General features: G+C 43.0%; 1 protein-coding gene across 1 annotated transcript in view; it reads right to left on the bottom strand.

Annotated features, from left to right (window-relative positions):
- Positions 1-22,720, bottom strand: part of CCDC7 (coiled-coil domain containing 7) — a 172,791-nt gene that overhangs the window by 25,408 nt on the left and 124,663 nt on the right. Inside the window, exons 10-13 of the mRNA XM_006086710.3 lie at positions 21,373-21,403; positions 20,847-20,936; positions 6,028-6,113; positions 2,684-2,732 (exon numbers count right to left, since the gene is read on the bottom strand). Of these exons, the coding sequence (XP_006086772.1) occupies positions 2,684-2,732; positions 6,028-6,113; positions 20,847-20,936; positions 21,373-21,403 (256 nt within the window). The remainder of the gene's footprint in view (positions 1-2,683; positions 2,733-6,027; positions 6,114-20,846; positions 20,937-21,372; positions 21,404-22,720) is intronic.

Genomic DNA, 22,720 nt, shown 5'->3' with positions numbered 1-22,720 from the left:
CTGCTCTGGTCATGACAGGGGAAGGATGCCCCACCCCTGATCGGCCCTGCTCTGTGCCTGATAGGGGGAGCTCCCAACCTCCTGATCGGCCCTGCTCTGTGTGTGACAGGGTGTGGCGCCCAACCCCCCCATGGGCCCTGCTCTGTGTGTGACAGGGTGGAGTCGCAACCTCCCCATCGGCCCTGCCCTGAGTGTGACAGGGGGTAGTGCCCCAACTCCTCTATCGGCCCTACTCTGTGCGTGACAGGGGGGAGCTCCCCAACCCCCTGATCGGCCCTGCTCTGTTCATGACAGGGGGGAGCTCCCCAACACCCTGATCGGCCCTACTCTGTGTGTGACAGGGTATGGAGCCCTAACCCCCCTGATGGGCCCTGCTCTGTGCATGACAGGGGGCAGCACCCCACCCCCTGGTCGGCCGGCTCTGTATGTGACAGGGGTGGCGCCACAACCTCCCCATCAACCCTGCCTAGAGTGTGACAGGGGGTGGCGCCCCAACCCCCCCAATCGGCCCCTACCCTGAGTGTGACTGAGGGTGGCATCGCAACCTCCCGATCCGCCCTGCTCTGTGCATGACACGGGGAGGCGCCCCAACTCCCCAATCGGCCCTGCTCTGAGCCCAACCAGAGGCTGCACCTAGGGATTGGGCCTGCCCTCTGCCACCCGGGAGCGGGCCTAAGCCAGGAGGTCATTATCTCCCGAGGGGTCCCAGACTATGAGAGGGCACAAGTGGGGCTGAGGGACACTCCCCCCCGCCAAAGCACAAATTTTTGTGCACCGGGCCTCTAGTATAAAATAAAAGGGTAATATTTAAATTAACCCTAACAGCTGAACGACTGGGAATGACCGGTCACTATGACGCGCACTGACTACCAGGAGGCAGATGCTCAATGCAGGAGCTGCCCTCTGGTGGTCAGTGGGATCCCACAGGGGGAGCTCTGCTCAGCATCAAACTGGGCTGATGGCTGCAAGTCCTGTCGTGGTGTCAGGAGCCTCGCCTGCCTCCTCCACAGTGCTAAGGACGTCTGTCAGTTGGACATCCCCAAGGCACTCCTGTGTTGCCAGAGGTATATCTGACTGCCAGCTTAGGCCCAATCCCCAGGGGAGCGGGCCTAAGCCAGCAGATGGACATCCCCTGAGGGGTCCCAGACTGCGATCCTCCCAAGTGCACAAATTTTCATGCATTGGGCCACTAGTATCTATACTAATAAAAAGGTAATATGCTCATTCGACCAGTCATCTTCTGGACATCCATCCACTGTCCTTCTGGACAAAGCCACGGTGGCAGGTGCTGAGGCAGAAGTGGTTAGTGGCAACAAGGTCAGCAGGGGAGGGCAATTAGGCGCGACCAGTCCAGCAGGGGAAGGCAGTTAGGGGCCACCAGGCTGGTAGGGGAAGGCAATTAGGGATGACCAGGCTGGTAGAGGAGGGCAGGTAGGGTGACCAGGCCAGCAGGGGAGGGCAGTTAGGGGTGACCAGGCTGGCAAGCAGAGGCAGTTAGGGGCTATCAGGTAGGTGTGCAGGTGAGCGGTTAGGAGCCAGCGGTCCTGGGTTGTGAGAGGGATCCTGGATTGGAGAGGGTGCAGGCCAGGCTGAGGGACCACTCCCCCCACCCTATGCACTAATTTCGTGCACCAGGCCTCTAGTAGATATATAAAGACAAAAACAGATACATGATATATCTTGTAAGAGCAAACCTTTTCATTATCTATAATAATAAAAGCATAATATACAAATCAACCGAAAAACCAAACAGCAGAATGACCTTCCGGACAACCAAGCTATTACACACACTGGCACCAGGCCAGCCAAGGCAGGTGCAAGGCTATTGGTGTGGGGGCCCCGCCATCACCCCACAATCGCCCCACAGAGGAAGCCCAGTCCACCCTCTGTGGGGTGATCAATTGGGGGGCTCTGTGATTGATTGTTCACCCCAAAGAGGGAGGCCCAGGCCACCCTCTGCATGGCAGTCAATTGTGGAGCCCCGGCCAGGTGGGCGGGGCCTCCCTCTGTGAGAAAATTGATCACAGAGCCTCACAGTTGATCACCCCACAAAGGGAGTCCCAGGCCAGCCAAGTGATTACACCCCATGCCTGTCACCCACAGAAGGAGGCGACTGGTGGCAGGGGAGGTGGGGCAGCACCTCACAGATGGCAAGCAGTGGCAGCGGCAGTGCTAGCAGCTGGGGGAAGGAAAGCCCCAATAAGCCCTGATCACTGGCCAGGCTAGGGACCATACCCAAGGGGTCCCGGATTGCAGGAGGGCATAGGTTGGGCTGAGGGACAACTCCCCCGTCCCCGGTGTATGAATTTTGTGCACTGGGCTGCTAGTTAATGAATATTTGCTTAGGTCCAGAAAAAAGGGACTTGTCCAATGTCACATAACTACTAAGTCCCTGTTGACTACCAATATGATATTCTTTCCTCCATGATATTGCCTGTGGTTGAGTAAACCATAATTTTCATAACCTTGACAATAAACATGCCTAGACTTACCATTTTATTTTGTGAAACTTACTGAGAAGAGTCAACCAACAAGAAAGACATATCTTAGAAAGAACTTCAGTACACACATATACACAGATACACATACATACTTATGTTCATGTGCATACCAATACTGTCTATACATATAATTATCAGTGCACTTATTAATCAAATTTAGAGGCATAAAGAGAGTGTATTACCTGGGCTTTAAGGAATTCTGTTTTAAGCTCTTTGGCTGGAGACTTTTTCCTGTAATTAAAAATGTTTTAAAATATATCATGATATTTTTTAATTGCACAGCTAATTTTTAAATGTTTAATTAAACCCTTTATAAAAATGAATATCTTCAAAAGAAATTTATATATTTTTAAAAGCCATAAAATCCACATAGGTTAAATGATAAAAAATAACATTTCTCAAACGAACTTCTCATTGCTATGATTAAAATATGGAAAGATGAGATAGGGCAAGGAGTTTCAAAATACATTGGTCCATTTTTTTTCCTCTGGTCATCTTTTCTTTGCTAAGTCAAAGATCAAAGTCATTTGTCCAATGAATTTCTTTATAGATTTTGTGGAGCTGTATAAACATGGAATTCTTAATTTCTTTTTAAACTATATATTTATATCAGGGCTTGACCAATCCAATTTAAATGCAAAAGTTATTTTATTTTACTAAAGAGGGTATTCATTTAATAAGACCAGTTTATGAAATCCATTTACATTAAAATATAGGTAATTGTTTTTATAAAATAAGTACAATGAAGAAGTCTGTAAAGCCCTGGCTGGGTGGCTCAGGTGGATGGAGTGTCTTCCCATACACTAAAAGGTTATGGGTTTGATCCCCGTCAGGGCATGTATGGGAGGCAACTGATTGATATTTCTCTCTCACATTAATGTTTCTCTCTATCTCTCCCCATTTCTTCCTTCCTCTCTCTCTAAAATCAATTTAAAAAATATATCCTTGGGTGATAATTTTTAAAAAAGCAAGAATTTCAGTTAAAAATAAAAAATCATAGCCCAGACTAGGGAGTTAATGTACAAATTACAAATCATTAGCTAAACCATCAAGAACACAATGTAAATTCTTTTCCCTAAAACTATTTACAAATTTAATCCTGCCTGCCTGTTCCTAAATGTTTTGTGGTTCATTCTCCTCCTCTTTAGTTCATGCTTCACTTCTCAGCTTTCTCCCACAATCATATCCTTATTTGCTTATAAAACTATATATAGTAATGCCTCACCAACAATAAGGATACATTCTGAAAAATCCATTGTTAGGTGATTTTATTATTGTACAAACATCAGAGAGTATGCACTGACACAAACATAGATGGTATAGCCACCTACACACCTAAGCCTATTGCTCCTGGGCTACAGACCTGTACAGCATGTTACTGTGCTGAATACTGTACACAGTTGTAACACAATAGTACTTGTGTACCTAAATATAGATAAATATAGAAAAGATACAGTAAAAATATAGTATAAAAATTTATAATGGTACACCCGTGTAGGGCACTGATCATAAATGTAGCTTGGAGAACTGGAAGTTGCTCTGGGTAGGTGAGTGAGTGGTGAGTGAACATGAGGCCTAGAACATTACTGTACAATACTGTAGATTTTATAAACACTATTAATGGCCCGGCGCATGGGGGGGGAGGGTGTCCCTCAGCCTGGCCTGCACCCTCTCCAATATGTGACCCCTCAAAGATGTCCTACTGCCGGTTTACAGGGATCGGGCCTAAACCAGCAGTTGGACATCCCTCTCACAATCTGGGACTGCTGGCTTATAACCACTCACCTGCCTGCCTGCCTTCCTGCCTGATTGTCCCTAACCACTCTGCCTGCTCCCCCCAACTGCCCCCCCTTCTGGCCTTCTCGCCCTCACCTCCCCTCCCCACTGGTTTGCTCTCCCCCAACTGCCTCCCTGCTGGCCTGCTCACTCCAAATTGTGGATTCCCCCGCTGTCCTGATCACCTCGAACTGACCCCCACTGATGGCCTGCGTCACCCCCAACTGGCCCACCTGCTGGTCTGCTTACCCCCAATGGCCCTGCTCCCCATCAGCCTGATCACCCACAATGGCCATCCCATCCTGGTCTGGTCACCCACAACTGCCCTCCCCTCTTAGCCTCTAACCGCCTCTACCTCAGCCCCGCCACCATGACTTTGTCCAGAAGAACGTCTGGAAGGTCTCCTGGAAGATCTCCCAGTCTAATTAGCATATTACCCTTTTATTAGTATAGATAGAGGCCTGGTGCATGTGTGGGGGCCAGCTGGTTTGCCCTAAAGGGTGTCTTGGATCAGAGTGGGGTCCCGCTGGGGTGCCTGTCCAGCCTGGGTGAGGGGCTGATAGCTGTTTGCAGGCTGGCCACAGCCCCTTCAGGGTGTGGGGTGGGGGTCCCTCTGGGGTGCCTGGCCAGTCTGGGTGAGGGGCTGAGGGCCGTTTTCAGGATGGCCACACCCCCTTCAGGTGGGGGTCCCCATTGGGGTGTCTGGCCAGCCTGGGTGAGGGGCTGAGGGCCATTTTCAGGCTGCCCACAGCCCCTTCAGGGGGGGTGGGGGTCCTGCTGGGGTGCCTGGCCAGCCTGGGTCAGGGGCTGATGGCCATTTTCAGGCTGCCCATGTCCCCTGGTGACCCAAGCTCCCAGCCTCTCCTTTTTTTCTTTTTTCTTTTTTTTTTTTCAGCACCTCCTTGAGAAGAGGCCAGGGTGGGCTGGAAGCAGGTATCTGAGATTTATTTATCTTCTATAATTAAAACTTTGTAGTCTTGAGCGCAGCCCAGGGCTGGCCAGGGCAGGAGGGAAGTTTGGCTTCCTCCATCGCTGGAGGCAACCCAAGCCACCTGCTTGCTCCAGCTCCATGGCCGCCACCATCTTAGTTGGGTTAATTTGCATACTCGCTCCTGATTTGCTGGTGGGTGTAGCAGAGTGGTGGAATGATGGTTAATTTGCATGTTTCTTTTTTATTAGATACTTATGCTACATGAAACTTATAAATAACATGAGATTACATAAAGCAGAAGAGAAAATTATGCAACTAAGAGACACAGTAACATGAATATATATGAGGTTGCTTCCAGCATAACATGACATATTGTTTTACAATAAACATTTTTTATAAGTAGAAAGAGTATACTCTGAAATAACAATAAAAATTGTAAATACATAGTCATTTATTATCATTATCAAGTATGATGTACTGTACAAAGTTGTATACGCTATATTTTCATACCATTGGCAGTGCAGTAGGTTTGTTACACCAGCATCATCACAGAGTAATGTGATGTACTATGACATTACAACATCTACAATGTCACCACGTGATAGGAATTTTTCAGCTCCATTATAATATTTTGAGACCACTGTCCATGTCATCTGTTGTTGACCAATACGTTGTAATATGGCTCATGACTATATTTGCTAATGTTATTTTTTTAAGAAACCTATTAATAAGTTATGTTTACATTACCTCAAATTGTATAAAATAAAAATGTAAATTAACAAGGAAAGAAAACATTAGCATTGTATCTTTATGTCTTACGATTCTGAATCTTCAGATTTTTCTTTAGCTTTTTTCTTCTCCATTTTCATAGTTTTCTTTGTTCGATCATATGTCGGCTTTGTTGTCTGTGTAATTTTATATAAGCCAGAAAACATTAATGAGACAATAAATTATAGGAAAATATATGATAATAAACATTATTAAGATTTCCATTTTACATTGAGAATCACTATACTATTTTTCAAGGAAAATTATCTGAATAAAAGGAAAAAATTAATGATACATTCAGAATGTTTATTATAGTGTTTTACATAATGTAAGTTGTATATAAGTTAACACATATAAAAATAATTAAATTCCCCTGATAAATTATAGTCAGTTCTTCTATAATATGGTATATATCTTCATGAAAACCACCTCACCTTGAAAACTCATGCAATATAAACTGCAGGATGTATGGGGAAGTAGGGTTAGGTGCACAGCGCACAAAAACATTGTCAGTGATACATTTTTAAAAATAACAACCTAATAAAAACATAATACAGTTTTATACAGTTAAATAATTACAAAACATGTACTATGAAAAATATAGCTCTTTATCTTGAAAAAGACACGAGTTAGTTTGTGGAAGTGAGTGTTGAATAGGTTGCAACTTGTGAATTTTTGTGCAGTGTTGGAAGGTTGGTTATCTGAAACGAAATGAAAAGTCGTAACACCAGATATGAACTGGTGTGGTACACTATATACACGGTGAATTAAGGTAACTTATAGATACTCTTTTCTGCCTTTATCTATACTTTTTGGAGATAAAATGAGCATAAAGGAAATGTAAAATTCACATTATGCTCAAATTGTTCAACTGTGGTTAAATTTGCATTTCAAAACAAATATTATGGCACTACTGACTACAGGTTTTAAAGTATTCTTGAACTACCACATAGTACCAGATTATTTTATTCAAGAAAGTAGAGAAAAATTAAACAATTAGATTATTGAAAATTTTAGATGTGCTTAATATAGGAGACCTATTAAAATATTAGGTGGTTATTTCCTGTTTCAGCCCACAACTTCCAACAGATATCAAATTCACAACAAATTAAACATAAAGTTCTCACAAATTAAACATAAAGTATAACAATTTCTCATAAAATATGAAAAATAAATATAATAAATTCTTAATGAGAATTGTTAAGGCCCCCAAATAATATTTTCTAACTTAAATATGAATCTTTGGATATACTTAGTATTCAGAAAAGTCTAATACATGTTGGCAATCAAAATGCTAAAATAATGAAAGGAAAAAAGACTAAAAAATAATGAACAGATCATGAGTGAGCTGTAGGGCAATTTCAAGTGAACTAATGTGCTTATATTGTAATTCATGATGAAGAGAAGGGGTAAGGAAAAATTAAGTATTTAAATAAATAATGACTAAATTCTTTTCAAATTTGAGGAAAACTATATATTCACAAAGCCACAATAATATAAAACAACTACTTCAATATATCTCTATATATAATGGAGGAATATGCAAATTTGTCTGGGATGCCATCACATCACCACCGTTCACAGGTGGGCGGCACTCAGGGTCTATGCGTGATTTCGTCCCACCCAGGCAGACTCTCCCGCAGCCTGAAGCCAAATCGCAATGCTGACCTAGGGTTTATTAACTTTACAGGATCTGCTCCCCAAACCCCCACCCCATACCCCAGGACCACGCTGCCTGCAGCAGGGCACCCTGGCAGTGTCCTGACAGGCGGGTGGCCAGGGAAAGCAAAGTGGAGCAGGGGCTGCAGGAAGCCATGGAAGGACAGGGCTGCCAGAGCCAAGCTCCCAGGGGTCTGAGGAGAGCACCTGAAGGAGGAGGAAGCTTTCGGGATGCAGCCGGCCTGGAGCCGCAGCCTGCCAGGGGGTCTGCAGGCGCATGGACAAGCCTCCGCCTGAGGGGCAGCTTCAGTAAAGCAGCGGTCCAGGAGGCAGGCAGCCCAAGGGGCACAGAGCGGGGCCAAGGTGGGGTGCAGAGGAGGGGGCTCGGGCTGGGGCAGGGGGCCGGTGGGCGGGGATCTGCCTCGCCCAGGAGAGCGAGGTTCTGCAGTGGCCCAAAGATGCAGGAAACAAGAGGCAATGACTGCGGCGTGGAAGGGTGCCTGGGCGAAGGGGCGCGGACCCGCAGCCCTGAGGCGGGTGTTGAGGAGCGATGCCACCTCAGTGGAGGGGCACCGCACTGCCAGGTACCCCACTGCAGAGGTTCGGGGAAACTCCCGGTGCTAACCTGCTTTGCCGTGGCTGCGCACCTGAGAGGCCAGGACTCCTCTCCCGCCTTGGCCCAAAAGCAAGCCAGTTCCCGCCCCACCCCCAGTTCCCACCCAGTCCCACGGAGGGAGGCACGCGTCTGCGCGGTGAGGGCGAAGCCTACCATGTGCTCTTCAGAAGCGGGGGTTAGTAAAGAATGGGAGCAGGAGACAGGGGAGAGGAAAGAATGTGGAGCATCCACGATGAAAAGGTGCTTGAGAATGAGGCTCAGAAGCCTCACAGGGAGGTTTGTTGTATCTGCGAGGCCGTGGACTGTCCCTTAAGAAAGGTGGAGAGTGCAGTTGTGAGGGCTCCCTGTGCGCTGAGTCTAGTTCCAAAGCCAACTGGAATTGGCCTCAGTTTCCTGGTCTGAAAAATGGATTAAGCATGTCCCAGTGCCTTCACTGAGCTTTGAGGGCCAATTGAAATACTATTTAAAGAAAATGAGTGAAGAAATGAGAAAGAAAAGGAAGGGCGAGAAACACAAAAGAAAGATTGGAAGGAACCTGCAAACCTATTGTCATTTAAATAGGGAATATAGTCAACAGTGTTGTAATGATGGTATGATGCCAGGTGGGAACTGGAAATATTGGGGAACACTTTGTAAAGAATATGATTGTCTAACCTCTATTCTGTAACTAATATAAAACCTGAAACTAATATAAAATAATATTGAATGTAAAGAAATAAAAATAGGAGTGAAATTTTTATGAATTTCAAAGTTTAAATAAAGGCTGTAAAGGAAGGAAGGGGGAGAATAGAAATAGTGTTTTTCATTTTACCACTTTATTGTCTTTTCAGTAAATGAAAAAGACAGTTGTCTTTATATGGTGCTTTTATACTTTCTAAGTCATTATCTCATTTGATGTTCAGGGCAACTTAAAGACAAGATAATTATTCCCTTCACTATTCAAAGAAAGGAAATCTTGGTGTCCAGCCCCAATGATTCAATCATAAAACCCTTATTATAAAAAGCAGGGTTAGTGAAATTTTCTGTGAAGGGTCATATCTATACTAATAAAAGCCTTGTGGGTGATCAGGCCAGCAGAGGAGTGGTTAGGAGGTGATCAGGCTGGCAGGCAGAAGCAGTTAGGGGCAATCAGGCAGGCAGGTAAGTGGTTAGGAGCCAGCAGTCCCAGATTGTGAGAGGGATGTCCGACTGCTGGTTTAGGCCTGTTCCCACCCTGGGCCACTAGTATCATAATAAAATTATTTAAAAGCAGTGGTAAAATCTTAAAAGAATACCGAGGAGAAAAGCAGATTACATACAAGAATAAGGAGGACAAAAGACTTCTTCTTCTTTTTTTTAATATATTTTATTGATTTCTTACAGAGAGGAAGGGAGAGGGATAGAGAGTCAGAAACCTCGATCAGCTGCCTCCTGCACATCTCCCACTGGGGATGTGTCCGCAACCCAGGTACATGCCCTTGACCGGAATCGAACCTGGGACCTTTCAGTCCGCAGGCCAACGCTCTATCCACTGAGCCAAACCAGTTTCGGCGGAAGAAGACTTCTTCTTATCAGAAACAATACAAGTAGCCCTCGCCAGTTTTGCTCAGTGGATAGAGCCTAAGCCTGTGGACCAAAGGGTCTCAGTTCTATTCTAGTCAAGGGCACATTATTTGGTTGCAGGCTCCTCCCAGGGCCTGTGCAGGAGGCAACGAATTGATGTGTTTCTCTCACATTGATGTTTTTCTCTGTCTTTCCCTCCCTCTTCCACTCTCCCTAAAAATCAATGGAAAAATATCCTTGAGTGAGGAAAAAAGGAAGGGAGGGAGGGAGGAGGAAAGGAAGGAAAGGAAGGAAAGGAAGGAAGGAAGGAAGGAAGGAAGGAAGGAAGGAAGGAAGGAAGGAAGGAAGGAAGGAAGGAAGGAAGGAAGGAAGGGGCAAAATCTTTAAAGTACTGGAAGAAAAACATCAGCCTAGAATTCATTATCCAAAAGAAATATCTTTCAAAATTGAAGGCATAAAATATGTTTTTTAGAAATCAAAGAGTTAAAAGTATACATCACTAGCAAAACTGCACAACAAAAAAGAAAATGATAAAAGAATCCTTTAAGCAGAAGAAAAATGGTATCAGACATAAATAAGAAATACAGAAATTAAAGATGAGCACCAGAAACCATAATTGCATGAGTAAATATAAAGACTGTTTTTCTTATTTTTTAAATCTCTTTAAAAGGGCTTCTGCTTGGGGGTGGAGGTGGCAGGGGAGAGGTCAATGGGGAAAAAAGGAGACTCATGTAATACTTTAAACAATAAAGAATTTTTTAAAAAGGTAATAGTTTACAGAAAAACTAATAACAATGTGTTGTGCAATTTATATTATATGTAGTAAGCCATATGATGTGTACGAAAACAATAGCTCAAAGGCTGGAAAGGGAGAAATGAAAGCCTATTATTTTAAGGTTCATGTACGTGAAGTGATTTAATGTCACTTGAATATGACTGCATTCATTAAAAACAAGACTGTCAACCCTAAAGTAACCAGTAAAGCAACCAATTGAGCAGCCAATATAAAGTAATACAGATTTTTCTACCTGGAAATGGGGTGCTGTTATAATATACAACTAAACATTTTAAAAAATGTATTTTATTGATTTTTTTACAGAGAGGAAGGGAGAGAGATAGAGAGTTAGAAACATCGATCAGCTGCCTCCTGCACATCTCCTACTGGGGATATGCCTGCAACCAAGGTAAATGCCCTTGACTAGAACCAAACCTGGGACCTTTCAGTCCGCAGGCCGACGCTCTATCCACTGAGCCAAACCGGTTTCGGCTACAACTAAACATTTTAGACGTGGATTTGTAATTGAGCAGAGGGCAAAGGCTGGAAGAATTTTGTGGAGCATACAAAATATTTTTAGAACATTATGTAAAGAAGACTAGTCCCTTAATTTGATAAACAGGAGGGAAGGAGAGAAGGAGCAGGGTAGGGAAGGGGTGAGGATGAGGGGGGAGAAAGAGAGAGAGAGGGAGAGAGAGAGAGAGAGATTCCCCTTAAAATTAGGAAAAATGAAAAATACCTGCTTTCATCATCTATTCAATACTATTATAGCCAGTGTAGCAATGCAATAAAAAAAAAAGAATAGAAAATATTAAGTTATAAAGCAAGAAAAGTCAGGTTATCATTATCTATAGCTTTGATTATATAAGTAAGAAATAAAAATCTAATCATATGACAGTGTAACTAGATTTGTGGATGCAAATTCAACATACAAAAAAAGTATTGTACTTCTCTATCAATAGTTAAAAATATCTTTTAAGAGATAGCAGTTAAAGTAGCATAAAAATATGAAGCACCTAAGATTAAAAATGAGTGAAAGCTTAAGAAGAAAACCATAAGCATTTATCATTAAAATTAAAGAAAACCTTCAAAAATGGAAACATTTAATAACTAACAAAAAGATGTGTCTTGATATTCTAGATGTAAATCTCTCCAATTTGATGTACAGATTCAGTGCAATGATAGAATTTGACATTTAACACTAAAATTTATATAAAAGTGCAAAAGCCAAAAAAATATCTTATTTTTAAATTAAATTTATTGGCGTGAAATTAGTGAATAAAATTGTATAGGTTTCTAGTATATATTTCTATGATATATCATCTGTATATTACATTGTGTGCCCACCACCCAAAGTCAAACCTTCTTCTGCCACCATATATTTGACCCCCTTTACCCTTTACTATCCCCTCTTCTCGCTGGTAACCACCATACTTTTGTCTGTGTCTGTGAGTTTTTGTTCACTTGTTTTTGTCTGTTCATTTATTGCTTTCAGTTTTATATCCCACATGTGAGTGAAATCATATGGTTCTTAACTTTTTCTGTCTGACTTATTTCACTTAGCATAATATTTTCAAGATCCATCCATGTGGTTGCAAATGGCAGTATTTAATCTTTTCTTAGGGTTGAGAAGTATTTCATTACATACACATATAATAAATAATTTCTTATTTAAAAAAAACAAGGGAGGTTGACTTGCCCTATAAAAAATCAGGCCTAATCTAAATTTTTAATCATCAAGGATCTCAGACATTGGAGTAGGAAAAGACAAGGACAATGAAACAGAATTGAAAGAGCAAAAACAAATTTTCTTTAAGCAATAGTATTTTCCTGTGACAGCATATGCTTCTAGGAGATCCAATTAGGAAGCTAAAGTAGAAAGTCAGGTGATAGCAGAAACAGAGTTAATAAGGAGTCAGCAAATTGTACACCAAATCTGCCCTGCTGCTTGTTTTTGTAAATAAGTTCTTATTGGTACACAGCCCTGCTCATTCATTTATGTATTGTCTGGGATTATCTTCATACTACAGAAGCAGATCTGAGTAGCTGCAATAGAGATGGTGTGGCCTCAAAAGATAGTTATCTAGCCCTTTAGAGTAAAAGTTTGTTGATACTTGGAATAAGAGATAAGATAGTAATTAGAAAAACTTTACCAAGTACAATAAACACCAGGTATTTGTGCCCAGTATCCTTTTACCCTTGTATTAAGAAACAGCACCACATTTTAGGAGGGTTCTGCACCTCCCTCATCTCAAATTTTCCTGCTGACATGTGACCCAAGCAAGGTCAGTAAGATATAATCACCTAAGAATTGTCTATTATGGAAATGAGTAATTCCAAAACCAGTAAACAAAGGGATGGGGCAGGGGAGAGGGGGGCAATAGCCATAAGCTCCCTCTCTGAAAATTCCCTAAAATGACAGATGTAGTGTCTGTCCATGAACTTCTATTATTTTGACTCCAAGAACTGCCCTAGGTCTATCCCTCACCAAATATGTTTTCAATTTTTCTTTAATTCTTTGAGTTACCTGTCCAAAAATTATTTTGCTTTAGATAGTGAGGGTCAGTTTCTCCTACTTACAAAAAAACAACAATCTACACTAATAAAAGAGAAACATGGTATTAGCGTACGACCGCTACCCTTCCCATTGGCTAATCAGCATATCCTTATGCAAATTAACTGTCATCCAAGATGGCAGCCGGCAGGCATGCACTGAAGCGAACAGGGAGGCTTGCTTGCTCCAGTGATGGCGAACTCCAATGTTCCCCGCCTGATTGCCGGCCTCTCAGCTGCAACTCTAAGCAACTATGTTGCAAATATAGAAGCTAAACAAAACCCCAGAAACTGGCTTTCAGTCAGCCGGGCTTCAGCCAGCCGGACCGCAACATTGTATCAAATAAAGAAGGTAAAGGCCAGAAACCTGCTTTCAGCAGTGAGGCCTCAGAGCTAAAGCTGGCCCAGAATAGAAAAAAAAAAAAAAGAAAAAAAGGATCAGTTGGGAGTTTCAGTCACCCACCAGCCTGAAAACGGCTCTCAGCCCCTCACCCAGACTGGCCAGGCACCCCAGTGGGGACCCCCACCCTGATCCAGGACACCCTTCAGGGCAAACCAGCCGGCCCCCACCCGTGCACCAGGCTTCTATCCTATATAGTAAAAGGGTAATATGCCTCCCGGCACCAGGATCAGTGGAGCAGTGAGGCTCCCGGCACCGGGATCAGCGTGACAGGGGGCAGCGCCCAAACCCCCTGATCGCCCTGCGGCTCTGTGTGTGACAGGGGGCGGGGCCACAACCTCCCTATCTGCCCTGCTCTGTTCGTGAAAGGGGGAGGCACCCCAACCCCCTGATCAGCCCTGCTCTGTGCCTGATAGGGGGGAGCTCCCCCAGGCCCCTGATCCCCCTGCGGTTCTGTGTTTGACAGGGTGGCGCCCCAACCCCCCTCCACGGGCCTTGCTCTGTGTGTGACAAGGTAGAGCCATAACCTCCCCATTGGCCCTGCTCTGAGTGTGACAGGGTGCAGTGCCCCAACGCCCTGATCTGCCCTACTCTGTGAGTGACAGGGGGCAGCGCCCCAAACCCCTGATCGGCCCTGCTGTGCGTGACAGGGGGTGGCGCCGCAACCTCCCCATCAACCCTGCCTTGAGTGTGACGGGGCGGTGCCCCAACTCCCCAATTGGCCCTACCCTGAGCGTGACTGAGGGTGGCATCGACCTCCCAATCCGCCCTGCTCTGTGCATGACAGGGGGCGGCGCCCCAACTCCCCAATCGGCCCTGCTCTGAGCCTGACCAGGGGCTGCACCTAGGGATTGAGCGTGCCCTCTGCCACCCGGGAGCAGGTCTAAGCCAGCAGGTCGTTATCTCCCGAGGGGTCCCAGACTGCGAGAAGGCACAGGCCGGGCTGGGGGACCCCCCTCCCCGCCAAGTGCACAAATTTTTGTGCACCGGACCTCTAGTGTATATAATAAAAGCCTAAGCGACCTTAATGGCAGATGACCAGAATGACCAGTTGCTATGATGTGCACTAACCACCAGGGGGCAGATGCTCAATGCAGGAGCTGCCCCCTGGTGGTCAGTGCACTCCCATAGGGGTGCACCGCTCAGCCAGAAGCTGAGCTCATGGCTGGCAAGCACTCCCACCTCTGTGGCAGTGCTAAGGAGCAGCGAGCAGGAAGGCGGTAAGGAGCGAGGGGTCCCGGACTGCAAGAGGGCACAGGCTGGGCTGAAGGACCCCCCTAGGGCATTAATTTTGTGCAAAGAGGCCTCTAGTAATAATAATAAAACCCTTAACTGACACAGGAAACTACCGATTACCATTTGGTGGACATGGCTAGAAGTCAAATGTGTCTTTTGATTATTAAAATTGGTTGTCTAGCCCAGCCAGCATGGCTCAGCAGTTGAGCATCAATCTATGAACCAGGAGGTCATGGTTGACTCCCTGTCAGGGCACAAGCCTGGCTGAAGGCTCAGTTCTCAGTGTGGGATGTGCAGGAAGCAACCAATCAATGATTCTCTCTTATCATTGACTAGAGGCCTGGTGCACGAAATTCATGCATGGGATGGGGGGGCAGTCCCTCAGCCCGCCTGCACCCTCTCCAATCTGGGATCCCCCTTGCAATCTGGGACCGCTGGCTTCTAACCACTCACCTGCCTGCCTGCCTGATAACATGCAGGACTGGAGTGAGGGTGAGAGTGTTAGAGGGTGAGTATGTTCAGGGAGAGTGTGTGTGGGTGTGTGTGTTGGGCATCTGTCTGTTGGTGTGGGAAATCCTGGAATGTGTTCTGTTGCTCCTGGCAGAGGAGCTGGTAGCTATCTCTGCATGCTGCTCAGCTGGGCATTTCTTGGTGCTTAAGATTGGACCGTGTGCTGTTTTAGAGGAGTCTGCAGGAAACAGCCCTGAACCAGCACCCCAAGGCCACAGACAGGTGCATCCATCCCCACTTCTGCAAACCAACATCCATGTATGTATGGGCCTGCCACTGCTACACAGACAATCAAGTGGCAAAGGCCTGGGGTGGGGCAGTAACTGGGTGGTCGTGGCAAAGGGGAAAAATTGGGGGAGGGGTATCTGTAATACGCTCAACAATAAAGATAAAAAAATCAATGGAAATGTATCCTTGGGTGAGAATTAATCATAACAAAAGCAATAATAATTTGAAATCAGGGGGTGTGATACCTCCTACTTCATTCTTCTTTTTTTCAGGATAGTTTTGGCTATTTAGGGTCTTTTGTTATTCCATACAAATCTGATGATTTTTTGCTCTATTTCTCTTTAAAATTCCTTTGGGATTTTGATGGGGGATTACATTACATCTGTATATTGCTTTGGATAATATGGATATTTTAAGTATATTGATTCTTCCAATCCATGAACATAGAATATCTATTTCTTTGTGTTTTTTTTTTCCATCTCTCTCCTCCTCTCCCTTCCTCTCTAAAATGTATCACAACTCTTTTATCCACTCATCTACTGATGGGAACTTGGGCTGTTTCCAGATCTTAGCTATTGTAAATTGTATATAAGGAACTCATACAACTTAACAAAAGGAAGACAAGCAATCCAATTTAAAAATGGGCAAAGGACCTGTATAGACACTTCTCTAAAGTGGGCATACAGATGTCCAAGAGACTTATGAAAAGACTAGAGGCCCAGTGCACAAAAATTTCTGCACTCGGGGGGGGGGGTCCCTCAGCCTGCCCTGTGCCCTCTCTCAGTCTGGGACCCCTCGGGGGATAACCACCTGCTGGCTGAGGCCTGCTCCCCAGGGGATTGGGCCTAAGTTGGCAATCAGACATCCCTCTGGCAGTCTGGCAGCCCTTGGGGGATGTCCACTTGCCAGCAGGGAGCAGACCTAAGCTGCAGTTGGACATCCTTAGCACTGCTGAGGAGGCAGGAGAGGCTCCCACCACCACCGCTGTACTGGCAGCCATCAGCCTGGCTTGTGGCTGAGCAGAGCTCCCCCATGTGGGAGCACACTGACCACCAGAGGGCAGCTCCTGCATTAAGCATCTGCCCCCTGGTGGTCAATGTGTGTCATAGTGACCAGTCATTCCCAGTCTTTCTGCTGTTAGGGTCAGTTTGCATATTACCCTTTTACTATATAGGATAGAGGCCTGGTGCATGGGTGGGGGCTGGCTGGTTTGCCCTGAATGGTGTCCCGGATTAGGGTGGGGGTCCCGCTGGGGTGCCTGGCCAGCCTGGGTGAGGGGCTGAGGGCCGTTTTCAGGCTGGCCACAGCCCCTTCAGTGTGTGGGTCCCTACTGGGGGTCCTGGCCAGTCTGGATGAGGGGCTGATGGCTGTTTTCATGCTGCCCGCACCCCCTTCAGGGTGGGGGTCCCCACCTGGGTGCCTGGCCAGCCTGGATGAGGGGCTAATGGCTGTTTTCAGGCTGCCCACACCCCCTTCAGAGTGGGGGTCCTCATTGGGGTGCCTGGCCAGCCTGGATGAGGGGCTGAGGGCTGTTTTCAGGCGGGCCAAGCCTGCAACTGAAGCTCCCTGTCTCTCCTGTTTTTCTTTTTCTTTTTTTATTCTGGGATTTATTTACCTTCTGTAATTGAAACTTTGTTGCGGCTCCAGCTCCAAGGCCGGCTGGCTGAAAGCAGGTTTCTGGGTTTGTTTAGCTTCTATAATTGCAACATTGTTGCTTAGACTGGAGCTCAGAGCCCGGCTGTGGCAAGCGGGGAACCTTGGCTTCCTCCATCACTGGCGCAACCGAGCCTCATGTTCGCTTCAGCTGCCTGGCTGCTGGCCGCCATCTTTGTTGGCAGTTAATTTGCATATCACCCTGATTAGCCAATGGGAAGTGTAGCGGAGGTATGGTTAATTACCATGTTTGTCTATTATTAGATAGGATGTTCAACATCACTAATCACCAGAGAAAAGCAAATTAAAACCAAAATGAGATATACCTTACACCTGTCAGAATAGCTACCATCAACACACCAACAAATGACAAGTGCTGGAAAGAATTTTGAGAAAAGGGAACCCTAGTACACTGCTGATGGGAATGCAGACTGTGCAGCTAGTATGGAAAACACTATGAAGTTTCCTTAAAAAATTAAAAATGAAACTGCCATTTGAGCCAGTGATCCCACTTCTAGGAATATATCTTAAGAAGACTGAAAACATGAATTGGAAAGAATATATGCACCCTGGGTTCAAGGATATCTTGGGTTTTATCCTCATAGATATCTTGGTATATAATACTACTACTATACAAGTAGACATAATCTTCCATATTTTTCCTTCACGTTTCTATACTTCTTTATGTTTCCACACACAAAACCTAAAGAAACAATACAAGAAAGCAAACCAGAAACTGCTGCAGCACCTTCGAGTTATCTAAGAAGCCCCACAATATTTTAATATTTTTTTAATTTTTCAATTACAGTTGACAGACAATATTGTATTAGTTTCAGGTGGACAACCCAGTAATTAGACAACTATATAATTTACTAAGTAATAACCCTGATAAATCTAGTTAACTCATTTGACATCATACATAGATACTACATTATTGACTATATTCCCTATACTGTACTTTACAACCCCATGACTATTCTGTAACTACCAATTTGTATTTCTTAATCCCTTCACCTTTTTCACCTGTCCCCCAAACCTCCTCCCATCCAGCAACCATCAACATATGCTCTGTATCTATGAGTCTGTTTCTGTTTTGCTCGTTCATTTATTTTGTTTTTTAGATTCCACATATAAGTGAAATGATCTGGCATTTGTCTTTTTCTATCTGAATTATTTCACTCAGCACAATAACCTCTAGGTCTACCCATGTTGTTGGAGATAGCGAGATATTTTTATGGCTGAGTCATATTTCATTGTATGTATGCACCACATTTTTATCTATTCATCTATTCATGGACAATTATGTTTCTTCCATATCTTGGCTATTGTAAACATAGCTGCAATGAACAAATATATGTATTTAGCCTTTCACTTTAGTATCTAGGGTTTCTTCAGATAAATACCCAGAAGTGGAATTGATGGGTATTTCTGAGTCTCTTATTATAGCCTTTGTTTTAAAGTTTATTTTGTCTGGTATAAGTATTGCTACCCCAGCTTTCTGGGTTTTTGTTGTTGTTGTTGTTTGTTTCCATTTTCATGAAATATTTTTCCATCCCTTTACTTTTCATCTGTATATTTCTTTCAATCTGAAGTCTCTCATAGACAGCATACGTAAGGGTCTTGTTTTGTTATCCATTCAGGCCTATATGTCTTTTTTGATTGGAGCATTTAACCCATTTTCATTTAAAGTGATTATTGATAGGTATATATTTATTACCATTTTATTCTTTCTAACTATGTTCCTCTTTTTTTCCTTTCCTTTTCTAAAAGAAAACCATTTAACCTTTTTTATCATACTGGTTTGGTGGTAATAAACTCTTTTAGCTTTTAGCTTGTCTCGGAAGCTCTTTACTTCACCTTCAATTTTTAATGATTATGTGAAGTTATCCCAGAAGCTCCTTAAACTATCCTCATTTTTGAAATTCCTTTTCTTTCTTTCTTTTCTGTTCTTATGTGGTACTCTCTGCTTCATCTACTCTACTATTGACTCTCTGTAATGTACTCTTTACTTCAGTTATTGTATTCTTCATTTCTGACTGGTGCTTTTCTATGTATCTCCTTGGTATGTTTTCTATCTCGTTGTTGAAGTTCTTACTGAGATAATTGAGTATCCTTATAACCAGTGTTTTGAACTCTGCATCTGATAGATTGCTTGTCTCCATTTTGTTTTGTTCTTTTTCTGGAGTTTTGTTCTTTGTTTTTTTTCCATTTGGGATATATTTCTTGATCAAGTCATTTGGCTTCCTCCTGTGTTTGTTTCTATGTATCAGGTAGAGCTGCTTTATCTCCTGGTATTGATAGAGTGGCCTAATATAGTAGGTTTTCTGTAGGGCACAGTGGCACAGCCTCCCCATTCACCTTACCTGGGCACTCCAGGCGCACCCCCCCACACACACCTTGTATGGTCTGTGTGCACCTTTCTGTTGTGGTTAAGCCTTGATTGTTAATGGTACATCAAGGGGAGGGATCTATCTCCAGTCCAATTGGCAGCAAGGACTGGCTACAACTACCATGGAGAATCTGTTGTTCAAGGGCTGACCCCACAGAGCAGAACTGGCTTCAGCAGGGCTATGGTGCTCATTGAGTCTGTCCCTTAACTGTGTTGCTTGTGGAAATGGTTTGGTGGTGCTTTGTTGAAGTCTGAAGCTCTCTACAAGGTGGGGCCTCCGGAGAAATACAGGCAAGGTCAGCCACCACCTGTGCCCTATCCAGGGCCACTAGGCATGAGCTACAAAGTGATCTGCAGATGGCTGCTAGTTTTGCTGGGTCCGGGGTGTGGGTGAACCAGATTTGGGGCTATCAGGGCACCAGCAGCAAGGTCTGGGTCAGTGTGCATCACAGCTACCAGCTGGTCATTCCAGTCGTTCGGTTGTAATGGTCACTTAGGCATATATATATAAAATAATTTACTACTTTATTTTTATTTAATTAATTTATTTATTTTCTATTTCTAGTTGGAACTATACCTAACTGGAACTATTCCTAATTGGATGTGTTTGACAGTCCTGACCTTATATTTGACACCTGTGTAGGATCACTACTTCTCAAACTGATTAAGTAGAAAACCTCCTGGTACTACTTCTGCTTCCTCATCTGGTAAGGAAACATTATTTGGTAACCACCATTAGTACAGTTAAGAAAGAGTATTTTTCCTTCAATTTATGTTGATTTCATGTTAAAACATACATCCTATGGTTTTAAGTAGTTAGTAAAAATTTGCTTCCAGTCCATTTGACTTTGTTGTCTACATTTTGAAATTTATAAGCTTTATAAAAATTGCAAAGTGGATAAAATTAGGAAACAAATTTTATGCTGGATACTTCTATTCTCTCTATTTGGTTTAATGAACTGGGACACACATTATATAATTGCAAAGAATACAATAAAATACAATAAAATGCATTTAAGATGTATTTGAAAACCTTAATTGATTGGTATTTTAAATAAAGGTAAATATTTGGTCTAGAAATGTCTTTCAGAATGTTTAAAATTTAGTCTATTTTTTATAGCATTCTTTTGGTTTTCATAAATAATATAATTTAAATACAGCATTTTTTAAGTTTTAAAATACAAATGTTACCAATTATAAATATTGAAAATGTATAATAAAACATTTAAATATATATTTATTCCTTTTTTAATATAATAAGGCTTTTCAGGTACTGTATTCCATTTTCAGTCACTAAAATTTAACTAACCTCTATAATCCTCAATTTTTCTAGTTCACTTTCCAGCATCAATTTCTTCTCTGATAACATTTGGAAATCATTTTGCATCTGTTTGTATTTCTAAAAACAAATATTATAATTTTAGTAACAATGAAAAGCAAAATATCAATATAGAGAATTTATTTGAGTACTTAATTATTAAAGTAAGAAAGTCTTCATTAAATCATGAAAAGAATGAACCATTGGTACTAATCTGTAATGGAAAGTTGTAATTGAGGCAGAAATAGGCAAAAGGAACTAGAAGTGACAATGAATTAAAGTTTAGAAAACTAAAGGATATTACAGTTAAGTATTCATCAGTGAAGTATTTCTGAGAGATGATAAGGTCTAGTAAAATCAAAAAAATAAAAAAAGCTTTCCAGCTCACATATGTATAGAAATCTTTTGAATAAACTAATTAATCATTGGATCTTTAAGATGACATATTCTGACAATTTCTAGAATCCATTAACAACAAGGACAAAGTACAATTTCAAATTGAGAGTGCCATACTTACAGTTTCTAACAAAATTTTATCATTCCTAGTTCTGAAAAAAATAAAAATATATATAATTTTATGTTTTATTTATGTGACATACTTATACATATTCTTTGTAAAATAATTTAAGTATAACAGATAAGATTAGACTATACTTTGACTACCATTCCAAAAATTCAATGCTCTCCCCAGAGGAGTGGGAAAACTTTTTTCTGCCAAGGGCCATTTGGATATTTATAATATCATTCGTGGGCCATACAAAATTAGCCTGCTATATTTGGTCAAACATTTAATTAACTCACCCCTAATGTCTTGGCAAGGCCAGACCACATGATTTTGTGGGCCTTATACAGTTTGAGGGCCAGACATTACGCCCTTGCTCTGGAGATATTAGATTGCTGTATATCTTTCCAGAACTGTTCCATGAATTTGTAAATACTGCATGAACCTATTAGATTCTACAATTTTTGTTATTGGTTTGGATGTCCCTTGTATTTTTTCACATAAATGACATCACTAAATATTCTCAACTTATTTTTTTTCACTTAACACAATTTCTGGGATCTATTTATATTGCTAAACATATATCAACTCATTTATTTTAAATACCAGTTCTTTCTTTCTTTCTTCCTTTCTTTCTTTCTTCCTTTCTTTCTTTCTTTCTCTCTTTTTTACTTAACAAGATACATTATATTTCATCCTCATCCAAAGATATGTTTATTGATTTGAGGAAGAGAGAGGAGAGAGAGAGGAGAGAGAGAGAGAGAGACCAGTTTGAGAGAGATACATCATCCATTGGTTGGCTCCCATATGCACCCCAACCAGGGATCAAACCTACAAAGTATGTGTCCTGACCAAATATAGAACCTGCAACATTGTAGTGTACAGGATGACACCCAAACCAACTGAACCACCTGGCATGGCTCCAACAAGATACATTTCTTTAAATTTACCTTTATTGTTAAAAGTAATATATAATATATATATATTTACCCTTTTTTTCCCCCACTGACCCCCTATTAGCCTGACCCCATGACATACCCCAGGCCTTTGCCATACTATTGTCTGTTTCCAAGGGTTATGCTTATCTTATATAATAAAAGTCTAATATGCAAATTGTCCCTTCAACCAGGAGTTTGACCAGGGGGCGGGGCCAGCCACCAATCACTTGTGGCCCCTCCCTCTGGCAGGCCCCGCCCCCAATCAACCCCTCACCCACCCCAGTGGATGGTGGCGCCAGCTGGCCAACCTCCCACATCCCCTCCCCGCAGCCAGCCCAGCCCAATCAGCCCCAATCAGGGTGGCCTGGCCAGATCCCACCTGTACACAAATTTGTGCACCTGGCCTCTAGTATACATATAAATTC

Source organism: Myotis lucifugus, unplaced genomic scaffold, assembly GCF_000147115.1.
Source record: "Myotis lucifugus unplaced genomic scaffold, Myoluc2.0 scaffold_29, whole genome shotgun sequence".
NCBI classification, from domain to species: Eukaryota; Metazoa; Chordata; class Mammalia; order Chiroptera; family Vespertilionidae; genus Myotis; species Myotis lucifugus.
Note: the sequence above shows the minus strand (reverse complement) of the source record. Positions and strands in the feature narration are given on the sequence as shown.